The 11,559-nt window shown below is 59.8% G+C and overlaps 1 protein-coding gene across 4 annotated transcripts in view; it reads left to right on the top strand.

Moving 5' to 3' along the window:
* The window catches only part of EPHA10 (EPH receptor A10), a 38,351-nt gene extending 27,430 nt beyond the window's left edge, over positions 1–10,921 (top strand). For 2 of the 4 annotated variants that reach the window (XM_042952130.1, XM_042952128.1), the window contains exons 8-17: positions 1,141–1,249; positions 4,693–4,754; positions 4,872–4,997; positions 6,064–6,249; positions 6,691–6,752; positions 6,965–7,183; positions 7,484–7,633; positions 7,826–8,019; positions 8,707–8,862; positions 9,023–10,921. In XM_042952130.1, the coding sequence (XP_042808064.1) occupies positions 1,141–1,249; positions 4,693–4,754; positions 4,872–4,997; positions 6,064–6,249; positions 6,691–6,752; positions 6,965–7,183; positions 7,484–7,633; positions 7,826–8,019; positions 8,707–8,862; positions 9,023–9,137 (1,379 nt within the window). In that variant the 3' untranslated portion in view covers positions 9,138–10,921. Of the gene's footprint in view, positions 1–1,140; positions 1,250–4,692; positions 4,755–4,871; positions 4,998–6,063; positions 6,250–6,690; positions 6,753–6,964; positions 7,184–7,483; positions 7,634–7,825; positions 8,020–8,706; positions 8,863–9,022 lie in introns of those variants that run through there. The other 2 variants (XM_042952129.1, XR_006206115.1) reach the window with 2 other exon arrangements.
* Positions 10,922–11,559: the final 638 nt, after the last annotated feature.

The following is an 11,559-nucleotide window of genomic DNA, read 5'->3' as shown; positions in this document are numbered from 1 at the left end:
AGATACTTCCAGCCCTTCCCCCTCAGGCAGGAACCCTGCCCATTGCTCCCTGGCTCCCTGTCACCCTCAGGATGAAGTTCCCACTTCTTGGCCTGGCATCCCAGGCCCTCCGGGTGCTCTCTCCTCCCCCAGTTCCCATTTTCCTCCCGCTGTCCAGCTTCACATCTTGGCGCTCTCAGCCTTCTGTGGTCTGTATCCCAGCCCCACAGGATGGCTTGCCGTTTTCCAGACCCAGCACGTGCGTCTGAGCACCACCCAGACCTTTTCCGATCTCCCAGGCCCAGAGCAGATGTCACGTCTCTTCTGCGAAGCCTTCCTCACTGGCTTTTAGGAAGAAACGAGCATGCCTCTGCTCAGCAGTCTGTTTCTGTTGTCATTCTGCAGTTAGGATTTTTGTTTCTGTCTCTCCCACTGGTCTGGACACTCCTCCAGGGCAGGGATTCTGGCTCATTCATCACTGTCTCCCCAGTACTGGCGCCAGCCTGTCACGCATGTTGGATGGATGGATAGATGGAGTTGAGAGCCTGGGGTCCTTTAGGCCACTCTCTTGGGGACATAGTTCAAAGTGGAGGCTTTTGGAATCAGGTTCAGACCTCCGGCTCACCATGTATTAGTCGTGGCACCTTGGGCCTATCACACAACTTTTCTCAATGTCAGTTTCCTCAGCTATAAAATGGAGACACCACCGCCTTACCTGCTTGTTGTGACAATGAAACAGGACCATTTAGTTAAGGCACGTGACACGGTGCCCTGAATGGAGTAAGTGTGTATTAAACGTTAACTCACGTTGCAATTGTCGGTGGATGGTCTGGATGGGGCTGGGGAGCTCAGGTGAGAGGCCGTGCCCCCTGCAGAGCTATGTTAAGTCAGTGCCCTTCGGAAAGGCAGAAGGAGAGGTGCAGCCCTGCCTGTCTGGACCCCTGGTCCTCTCTCTCCGAACTGGACTGCCGTGGAGGTGCCCGGCCCTGAGACAGGAGGAAGCTCCAGGTGCCAGTGTGGTTGGTGGGGCTGCCTTGGTCCCTCTGCTGTGGGAGCCGGGGCCAAGTGCAGAGGTGCTGTGGGGGGTGGGCAGGAGTCTGCACTGGGGCCCCCCCAGGAGCCTGGTCCTCTGCCTGCCTCAGCCTCGCGGTTTACCCCCAGCTGCCTCAGGGTCCAGGGACCACAGCCCTGCGGTCGTCGTCACGGTGGTGACCGTCTCAGCCCTCCTCGTCGTGGGCTCTGTGATGAGCGTGCTGGCCATGTGGAGGAGGTAGGTGGCCGCTCCCAGCCTGGCTGGCCCCTGGTGGGTCGTGTCCCCGTGCGCACTAACATGTGCTCACGGCCCCTGTGTCTGTACCTGCATTTGCGCACATGCAGATCTGCACACGCAAGCATACTGCTGTGTAGATCCAGGCTTGGCTCGCACGGGCCCCGGCCCCTCCCCCGCTCGCTGCTCCCGCAGCAGCCAGCATTGCAGCTAGCTCAGCGGCTCTGGGATGAAGGGGATTTAGCTCCTTAACTCATTAAATGTCAGAAGGCATCACTGAGGATGGAATCAAGCGCCAGCTGCTCCAGTGTGATTAGGGTTCTCCTGAGGCGCTCAGAGGCCCCCCAGCCCCTGCCCGCCAGAGATCCGGAGGCCCTCGAACACAGGCGAAGGGAAGAAAGGCAGAAATTGCGTGTGGGAGGGGGGAGGACAGGGAGGGGAACTCATAAACCAGAACCCACCCCCCCAACGCTCAGCAGAAGGAAGCTTGCAGGAGAGTGGGCAGAGAAGGGGGGTGGGAGGAGGAGAAAGGATGTGGAGCTTGAGTTTGGTTCAGAGAAGATTCCAGTCCTTTTGCATTCAGCAGAAACCTCACAGCGTGTATTTGCCCCTTCTCCCCACGGCCACACTGCTGCACGCAGAGGTGCCAGGCTGGGGCTGAGGTCGGCAGACTTGAGGGTTGGAAAGTCTGCGTGTGATGGGCTGGAGCGGGGGTAGCAGAGGAGAGTGATGGCTGGTCAGGGAGCCGCATCCCAGCACATCTCAGCATCCCGGAACTGCCTGTGGGTTGAAGGGACAGCGAGCACTCACCCGGCACTGTCTGTGTGGCCTTGAATGAGGCACTGCAAGCGACTGAGGAGGGGAGGGCCTTGACCTGTGGGTCTGGGAGCCAGCTCTGCCTGGGCCAGGACAGTCAGGGAGGCAGGACAGGAGTAGTGAGCCCCTTTCCAGTGCTCAGACGCCCAAATTGGACCAGTTGGAAAAGCTGGAATGTCCAGGAGCCAAGAGCCTCTTGTCCTGGCTGGGAGCTTAAGGGCTCAGGGAGACGGGAGGAGGAGCAGGGAGAGAGGGGCATAAGGAGCACCCCTCCAGGCAGGGACTGTGCAGGACAGGAGTAGCTGCCCAGGAGCACCTTGGAGACAGATGCACTAGGGTGGGCAGAGTAAGCCACGGTCGGTCTCAAAACCCACTCAAAATCCAATGGCACTGAAGTGGAGGTGGGGAGAGCCTGCTGGTCTCATGCCAATGGGCATGGCACCTGTCCGGCGCGTCCAGCCACCTCTGCAGGCTGGTGTCTGATGTCTGCAGTGCTTGCTCTGTGCACGGTCTCCCCGCCTCCACTTCCTCTCCCCGCTCCATCCTGGCCCATCCCCCTTCTCACCAGAGGGTGTTGTCCAGTGGAAGCTTCTGGATTTCTCTACGACTCCTCCATCCACTCAGTCTTGCCCCCTTCCATTCCACCCACCTCTCCTGGATGATCCCTTCATTCATGGAAGCAGGTCCCCACTCTAGGAGACTTCAGTAGCTATTGGATGACTGGTGGCTTATTGGGACTTATAACGGACAGCCCTTGGCTTATTGGTTCTTGAACTTCCTCATTCCCAAGGACCTTTTCTTCTGTTCCACCTCTACGTCCCTCTCCCAGATGCTGCCCTGGACCTGGCCATCGCCCCAGATACGGAGTCCAGCTCTTGCACGTGTGCCCCGCAGGTGCCCTGTCCTTGCAGCTTGCCCCCTCGGCCGCATTGGTTGCACCTGCTCCTTCACTGCATCATTGCCGCCCCCCAGCTCCTCACCCCCAAGTCTGCACACCTACCTGTCTCTGCACCCACCCGCCCCCTCCCTTTGCTCTAGAGGAGGTGCCTTCCTCCTGCTCCTTCCCACTGTGATCCGAACCCCACCCCTTCTCGCCATCGCAGGAACCCATACTATTTCTAGTGCCCCCCCCTCCCCCCGCCCCACATAACAGCTGACATTTATTGACTGCTTAGCAAACTCTGTGCAACAGTGCTGTATCAGGTAGGGTTGTCTTGATCCCGATTTTATTAAAGAGAAATCCCAGCCTCCCTGTCCCGCAGCTACCAAGTGGAGGGGCTGGGAAGCCAGTCTGCGCATGAGGTTCCAGAGCCTGGACTACTGACCACCATCGTGACCATTTTATCCTAAATGGCAGCCTTTTCCCCTTTTCCCATCCGTACAGAAGGGTGATCTTCTCTCTCCAGTCTCCCTAACCGCCCCTCCTTGGAGCCTTCACGCCGTCTCTCTCCTCTGCTCCACTTTCTCTTTCCTTCGTTCCTGTGACAGTGTCACCCCTGATTTCCTTTCTGTTTCCCTTTGGCTTCTCTGGTGGTTCTTTTGTGGTGTCCTCCATGGCTCCTTTCCTCTCTACCCGATCTCTCAGTGTTGGGGTCCTCAGACTCGTTCACAGTCCCCCTTCCCAGGCTCTGTCGTCTTCCTGGACAATGCCCCCAGCTCCCAAACTTGTATCTCCAGAGCAGACCCCTCCTCCAAACCCCCCACACTCCTTTCTAACTCCTTACTCCTCACCCCTCCTTGCCTACTCTGTAGGCTCAGCAGACCCTACCGGCTCAGCACGAGCCCTTTGCCACCCCGTCCTGGTAAACGGCACCACTATGAACAGGTGGGCAAACCAGAACACCAAGAGTCATTCCTCCCTTCTCTCTCCCCCTTTCTGCCTTCTAGCAGTCCCTGAGCCCTGTGCCCCTGTCACCTAAACGTCACTTGTGTCCTCTTGCTTTTTGTTCTCTGTGTCCACACTCACCCTGTAGGCTGAGCCACGGCCAGCTCCTGCGGGGCCACAGCTGCAGCCAGGATGATATTTCTAAAATACAGATTGAGTCATGACACCTCGGCACCCCGGGGGCTCTCCTCTGGGCCAGCAAGGCCCTGCCTCAGGGGCCCCAAACGCCAGTCTGTGGTGCTTTTGATGGTGATGCCGTACTTTGGTCCATGACTGCCTCTGCAGGAAGCCGCCCTTGATGGTCTAGGGGGTCAGGTCCCTCCGCCGTGTGTTCTCACAACGTTGTGCCCTTCTCCCCTGCTGGTACCTGTGAGCGGGCTTGTGACTGATGCTCAGTGCTTGTTTCCCTGGCTAGACCAAGGCCCCCCTGAGTGCAAGGGCCATCTGAATTGCTCACCGGTAGGCAGGCAGGCAGCTTGGGTTCAAAGTCGGGGGTAAGGATTTGGGTGCCTCTGGAATTGCAAGAACGTGCATTGTGTCTCAGAGCGAAAATAATTAGGAATAATTAGGATGAGGGGTTAGGTCTGGGGCTAGGGTTATAGGTTGACTGCTTTCAAAGCAGGACAAGCAAGATCTGGGGCACAGATCTTGTGGTTTGGAAGGGATAAGGAGCTGCCACCCTGGGCGCTGGTGAGATGGGAAGGGGATGCTGCCCAGCTCAGAGAAGGACTCTGCACCTCCGCAGGCCCTGCCCCTATGGCAAAGGAGGTCAGGATGCCCACGACGAGGAGGAGCTGTACTTCCACTGTGAGTTGTTGCCTGGCCCCTCCTTAGCCCTCTTCCTTGCTGTGCTTGCGTAACTGCTCCCGCCCCGGCCACGGGCCCCCTTCCTCGGGCACATCTCTGTCTCTCTCTGCATTGCAGTCAAAGTCCCGACACGCCGCACGTTCTTAGACCCCCAGAGCTGTGGGGACCCGCTGCAGGCTGTTCATCTGTTTGCCAAGGAGCTGGATGCAAAAACCGTCACACTGGAGAGAAGCCTTGGAGCAGGCAAGCTGGGCTTCCAGGGACCCTTGTACAGCCCAAGAACCGCCCCCCCCCTTCTACTCCATCCCACCTCCATCCTGCAAGCCCGCCTCTGCCCCGAGGCCCTCCCCCATTTCTGGAAGCCCTGACTTCACCCCAGTCCCCACCTGGCCAGGAGGCCCCAGCTCCACACCAAACGGGACCTCCGCCCACCAGGTTCCAGGGAAGGGGATGGCAGAGGAGTCCGTGACCCTGCCTTCCTACCCTCCCTGTCCCCAAGGTCACTGAGACCTCCCCGCTCCTGCCCTTTTCTAGCTGGCCTCTGCAGACTGCCACTGGCAGAGGTTTAGTCCCGGGCCTTCATGGGGCAGTGGGGAGGGGCCATTGCAAACTTGGGACCAGACAACCAAACCTCAGTTTTTGTCCTGGCTCTACCTCTGCCCAGTTGTGTGACCAGGGGCGCGTGCCCTTTCTGCTCCAAACCTGTTTCTTGTCTGTAAAATGGGTGCAATAGCTGCCTCATGCAGAGCCGAGGTGGGGACTCTGCAGCCCTCCGCACCCCGGCCTGGCTCCTAGCAGGTGTTTTGCTCTCTGCTGTTCAGTCTCCTGGCCTCCTTCCTTCCCATCTGCAAACCCTCAGCCCCTGGGCTCAGAGAAGGCAGCCACTTTTACCAGGAGCCAGACACTGTCCCCGACACTGTTGCCAGACCCACTGGATAGAAGCCAGAAAGGGGTAGTGTGGCAGAGGAGATGTCATCGTCACCCTTCCTGGGTCACCCTGGGCTTTAATAGCCTTTGATACGCTTGCATGTGCAGTATCCTCGCTGTGAGTCTTTGAAATCTCCTGCTGAGGCGGGCTGGGAGGAACCCCCATTTCACAGGGAAGAAAATCGAGGCCCAGAGAGGAAAGAGAGGAAGCCCACGTCACATTGCTGGTACTCGGTTTACATGATTTGAACTCGGGAGCTCTGAGTCCCAGGTCAAGAAGAGCCTGTGATCCAAAAGTTGCTTTCGCCTCAGCTCACCCTGCCTGGGTTGGCCGGGGGCGGATGACCTCCGGGGGACTGTCTGAGGTGCTGTTTCCTCACAGGGCGGTTCGGGGAGCTGTCCTTCGGCTGTCTGCAGCTCCCTGGCCGCCAGGAGCTCCCCGTGGCTGTGCACACGCTGAGGGACGGCTGCTCTGACTCTCAGAGGCTCAGCTTCCTGGCCGAGGCCCTCACCCTGGGCCAGTTCGACCATGGCCACGTCGTGCGGCTGGAGGGTGTCGTCACCCGAGGTAAGGCCCTGTGCTCCGCAAGTATGGGGGTGGACACGGGGTGGAGGTGGGGTGCCCTTCCTTCAGCCATGGAAGGCTTAGGCCCTTCCTAGGCCGCCCAGGATGGAGAGAAGGCCTCAGCTTGCTTTCACTGACTCAGGGGGGCCCTTCCGACCCTGAAAGGCCTTTCTGACCTGCAGTGACTCTGTGGGGTGGATCGCCTGGACCTTGGGTGATCTTTCTTAGCAAACTTATTGCAGCTCCTGACCGTGGTCCTCCTACGGAGGTCTCCTCTTCTGTTCTTTGGCATAGAGGATCCTGGGCCCCACAGGAGGGTGGCACGACTGGGGAAACTTGTTTCTGGCCGTCTTGGCCCCGGGCTGGGGCCCAGGTGGGGGAGCACGTGTGCAGGCAGAGGGGAGCAGGCAGCTCAGTGGGTGTGTTCCCCTTCCCTGGGCACAGGAAGCACCTTGATGATCGTCACCGAGTACATGAGCCATGGGGCCCTCGACGGCTTCCTGAGGGTGAGTGGCCTGGGTCGCTGGGGTGGGGGAGGGTACTGATAGCCATGTTATTCTTCGTCCCCTCACTTTTCTCTTTGGTGGGACTTGCACTTGGCATCATTCCCTAAAAAGGTGCCCACTGGCCAGGCTGGCCTGGTGGGTCACAGGGCAAACCCAGAGAGGGCCAGGTGACTTCCCTGAGGTCACACAGCACCAGGGAACTGAGTGTGTAGCACTTCCTCCCACAGCGGCATGAAGGCCAGCTGGTGGCCGGGCAGCTGATGGGGCTGCTGCCCGGGCTGGCGTCAGCCATGAAGTACCTGTCGGAAATGGGCTACGTTCACCGGGGCCTGGCGGCCCGCCGTGTGCTGGTCAGCAGTGGCCTTATCTGCAAGATCTCTGGCTTTGGGCGGGGGCCCCGGGACCGAGCGGAGGCCGTCTACACCACCATGGTGAGGATTCCCGTCTCCCAGACAGACCTGCCCATCAGACTGCACCAGAGTCCCCCTCACCCGCTTCTCCCCTCTTCCTGGCTGTGTCGAGGCCGCTGCCTGCAATCCCGTCCCTGACCCCAGTTGGTCCCGAGTAAAGGCCAGCGTGGGCCTCATTTTCTGGTCAGCTTATGTGCCTTCCCCAGACGTGCAGCTGAGAGGATGGCAGGCGGGGCTGGATCTGGGGCTGTGTGGGGCGGGGAGCCCCGGGTGTACTTGGGCCGGTCCCTTCCTGCCCCTGACGTGCTTGTCCGTCCACAGAGCGGCCGGAGCCCGGCACTGTGGGCCGCCCCTGAGACGCTTCAGTTTGGACACTTCAGCTCTGCCAGTGATGTGTGGAGCTTTGGTGTCGTCATGTGGGAGGTGATGGCCTTTGGGGAGCGGCCCTACTGGGACATGTCTGGCCAAGACGTGAGTGACCTCAGGCCCCAACTTCCTGACCCCTGCCCAGTGACCCTTGACCTCCTAGCCTGAGACCCCACTTCACTGTCTGCTTGCTTCCGGTCTTGCCTGGCCACTGCCTGAGTCTTCCTCGGGATGGGACGTGTACATGCGTTGGAGGGACTTAAAGCTTCCTGTCTGCCCCTCACCTTCGTGGCCCAGGTGATCAAGGCAGTGGAGGATGGCTTCCGGCTGCCACCCCCCAGGAACTGCCCCTCCCCCCTCCATCGACTGATGCTTGACTGCTGGCAGAAGGACCCAGGCGAGCGACCCAGGTTCTCCCAGATCCACAGCATCCTGAGCAAGATGGCACAGGACCCAGAACCCCCAAAGTGTGCCGCGACCACTTCTCCCAGGTACAGCCGATGCCTCGTTTGTCACAGGCACATTCCCGCCTATCCCCAACCACGCCAGATCCGGCCGGCCGACCTCTCACTCTCCATGAGTGGCCTCCCCGCATGGCCCACATCCACCTGCCCCACCTGTCCTGCTCCCGCCCCCACCCCGTCCTTCCCCACCTGTCCAGCTATGCCTGCTCACCCAGTTGCCCCAGATAGAGCTAATACTCTGCCTGCCTCAGACTCATGTACATTTTCATCCATCTCAGTCACTCTGCTTGTCCTGGGTTTTGCCTCACACATCCCAGTACAGTGGTCACTGACTGGGTGAATGTGTGTGGAAATAGTTCTAACAAGCTTGTAGTTCCAATAAATAGAATAAGTGAAACGAGTATTAGTTGCCTCGATATAATATAGGTCACCTCCCAGACCGTCCGAGGTGTGTCCTATCCCCCAGACTGTTCCAGATCCTCCCAGTACCTTTGGCTGGCTCAGGTGCAATCCTCTCTCTACCTACCTGACTGGTATCTTGAAACCCTCACCTGCTCTGGGGGTGCCTCATGCTCCATGCAGCCACGTCCGCCCTGGGGCTGGGTCGCCTTCCCCGTCTCCTGTCTTCTCTCAGGTGGCCTCTCCTCAGGAGAGTGACCAGGTCTGGGCACCAGATCCCTGCTGTTAACTGACCACAGCCCCTCTGCTTCCCAGGCCTCCCACCCCCCTGGCAGACCGTGCCTTCTCCACCTTTCCCACCTTTGGCTCCGTGGGCGCATGGCTGGAGGCCCTGGACCTGGGCCGCTACAAGGACAGCTTTGCTGCAGGTGGCTTTGGGAGCCTGGAGGCCGTGGCTGCCATGGGCGCCCAGTGAGTCCGAGGAACCCCGGGGGCCCTGCCCCTGTCTACCCGGGACCCCCCCCCCCTCACCCCCTGCCTGTCCTAATTCCAGACCCTTCCCCTGTCCACACAGAGGGAGGGAGAGTGGAAGAGGGCCGAGCCTGCTGGGTCTGACCGGCCCTTCTTTCAGGGACCTGGTGAGCCTGGGCATCTCTTCGGCCGAACACCGGGAGGCCCTCCTCAGCGGGATCAGTGCGCTGCGGGCGCGAGTGCTCCAGATGCAAGGCCAGGGGGTGCAGGTGTGAGCGGCCCCAGCCCTGCCAAGGACCCTGGCCAGCTGCGCTCCACGGGTGTGGAAGTGAGCATGCTCTCCCTGCACTCGGGCCCAGAGCTTGTTCGGGACCGCGGTCCCCCCATTCCTCTGCCTACCCTTCCCATTTCCCCAGTCTGGACACCTTGGCTGCTGACTCTGTCCCCCGGGGCCAAAGGGTTTAAATCCCTGGGGAGAACCCCTGAGATTTGGTCCCAGAGACCAAGGTGGTCAGGGCGGGGAGGGGAAATGTAGCTTTAAATCACCTGGTTCATGTTTTTCTGTCTTCCACACCCACTGGGGCCTCGGGCCTACCCCAGTGGGTGCCCCTTTGCCCCACAGACCCATTGGCCGGTTGGCGGCACGGGCCCCTAATGGGCTTCCGTGAGACCTGGCGAGGACCCCAAATGCCCGGCAGCCCGTCTGAAGGGCCCGCGCTTGGGCTCGGCCCTGTCTGCACACTGGTCCTGAGGCTCAGGCAGCAGAGGTGGTGCTGAACTCAGGGGCTGGACCCCAAGGGCCCTAGACTCAGGAGCTGATTTCTGCTTCCCCTGCCCTTGGGCTGACAGGTCAGGGTGAGGGTGAGGGTCCTGACTAGGCCATCAAGGTCCTGGTGCTCCCCTGAGACCCATCGTGGCCTCCCCTTTGCATTCCTTTTATACATTCACTGGTTGGACATCTGCAGAGAGCATGAGGGGAGACATCTTCTCTTCAGAGGACCCGTGAACTTTGCTTTCCAGCCTCAGAGGTGGACTTTCTCTCTCTGACAGGCTCTGAGCCGCACTGTGCAGATAGGAAAAACCGAGGCCTGTTGAGGAGTCAGGGCCAGGGCTGGAGTTAGAACCCATGCCCCCAGCTCCCAGTCTAGGGATGAGGTTGGCTCTGGAGAAAGGGTCCTTGGTCCTATCTTGTGACACCAACACTCTCCCCCCAAGGTAGCCCAGGGGTTCTCTGAGGTGACCCCTTCTTGCAAATTCTGTCTCCTGGCCACCACTCAGCCTCCCGTGGGAGAGCGCCTTCTCCCTCTGGCAGGAGTGGCCACACTGAGTTAACTCCTGAGTTCCTTATCCAGAAGGGCTTGCCAGAGGCAGTGGTGATCGTGAGGCCGGGGCTTTCACAGGATGGCGGGAAGGCAGCTGGATCTGGACAGGGTCCCAGGGGCTGAGTTTGTCCAGGACATCCCTGGCATATGCCTACTCTGGGTTTGGCTGTATGTGGGGTGAGATGGGTGGGAAGGAGGAGGGTGTGAATGAGACACAGAGCTGGCCTGGCCCTTGGAGGGCTCAGCTTAAGTGGGGAGATGAGCTCGGGCATCGAGAAGTACTACAGATGCACCTTCCAAAAATACCCCAGGCCCCACGGGAGACCTCGGGGTCTGTGGGCCGTTGGGCCAGAGGGCAGATGGACACTCATGATTTGTGCACGGAGGTGTGTCTGGAAGGGCTTCTTGGCTGAGAGGAGATGCATAAGGCCTGGAAGGTGGGTGTGGGGGCTGTCTTTCCTTAGCGTGGGTGGAGTTTTGCACAGGCCAAGGCGGAGGGCCTAGGACAAGAGGCATCCAAGCAGAGGGGCCAGCATGAGGAGGAGGCTGGAGGCTGGAAGATGCAGCGCATTTTTGGGGAGCACCCATGGTGGGGGACGGTGCCTCACAGCAGTGCCTTTGGCCTCACCCTGCCAGAAGCTGCTCTTCTCTCCTTGGAGCCCCTCCCTCTGCTCCCGACCTCCTAAGCACTGCCCCAGTCAGTGACTTTGAGGGTATAGCGGTGGTGGGGTGGCGGGCGGGGGGGCGGCGGGGGGGGAACGGAGCTTGAGATCCTGCTTCTACCTTTGACGGGGCTGGAGGGTCTGGCCCCTTGCCAGGTGCCCTCCAGGCTCGCCCCTCCCCCCACCCAAGCTTGGAAAGGACCAGTGTCCCTTCTTGGGTGGAGGGTGCCTCATCCCCGTCTCTAGCTACATCAATCATGCTCTGAAGGTCCCAGGCCCCTCCCCATCCCCTAGCTGTTTTGCAGAAGGGCCCTCTGGCTGTGGTGACAGGACTTCGGTGTCCAGGGTAGACCTCCCCTCCACCGAGGAGCGAGGTCCCGTAATCCTGAGGGCTCCCAGGCCTCTGCCCTGTGCAGATGCAGGCCGATGGCTCTCTGGGAGCCCTTACAGATCTATTTTTGTATGGAATTTATTCACTGGACAGAGGGAAGTGGCCTGCAACCCTCCGGCTCCCCCATCTGAGCCCATCCAGGGAGGGCAGGGGCTGGCTGGGGATGCAGTTCCTTTGACTAATTCTGGAGATGTTTTTATATTTCCTGGGTTCTATATGCAGGACAAAATAATAAAAACTTGTCTGTGATATGGTACCTCTTTCAGTAACAGTTGCTTAACTGTTAAGAGCTTATGTGGGGAGGGTTTCCACACTCCCCCAA

The sequence above is a fragment of the Panthera leo genome, chromosome C1, assembly GCF_018350215.1.
Source record: "Panthera leo isolate Ple1 chromosome C1, P.leo_Ple1_pat1.1, whole genome shotgun sequence".
Classification (NCBI taxonomy): Eukaryota; Metazoa; Chordata; class Mammalia; order Carnivora; family Felidae; genus Panthera; species Panthera leo.
Note: the sequence above shows the minus strand (reverse complement) of the source record. Positions and strands in the feature narration are given on the sequence as shown.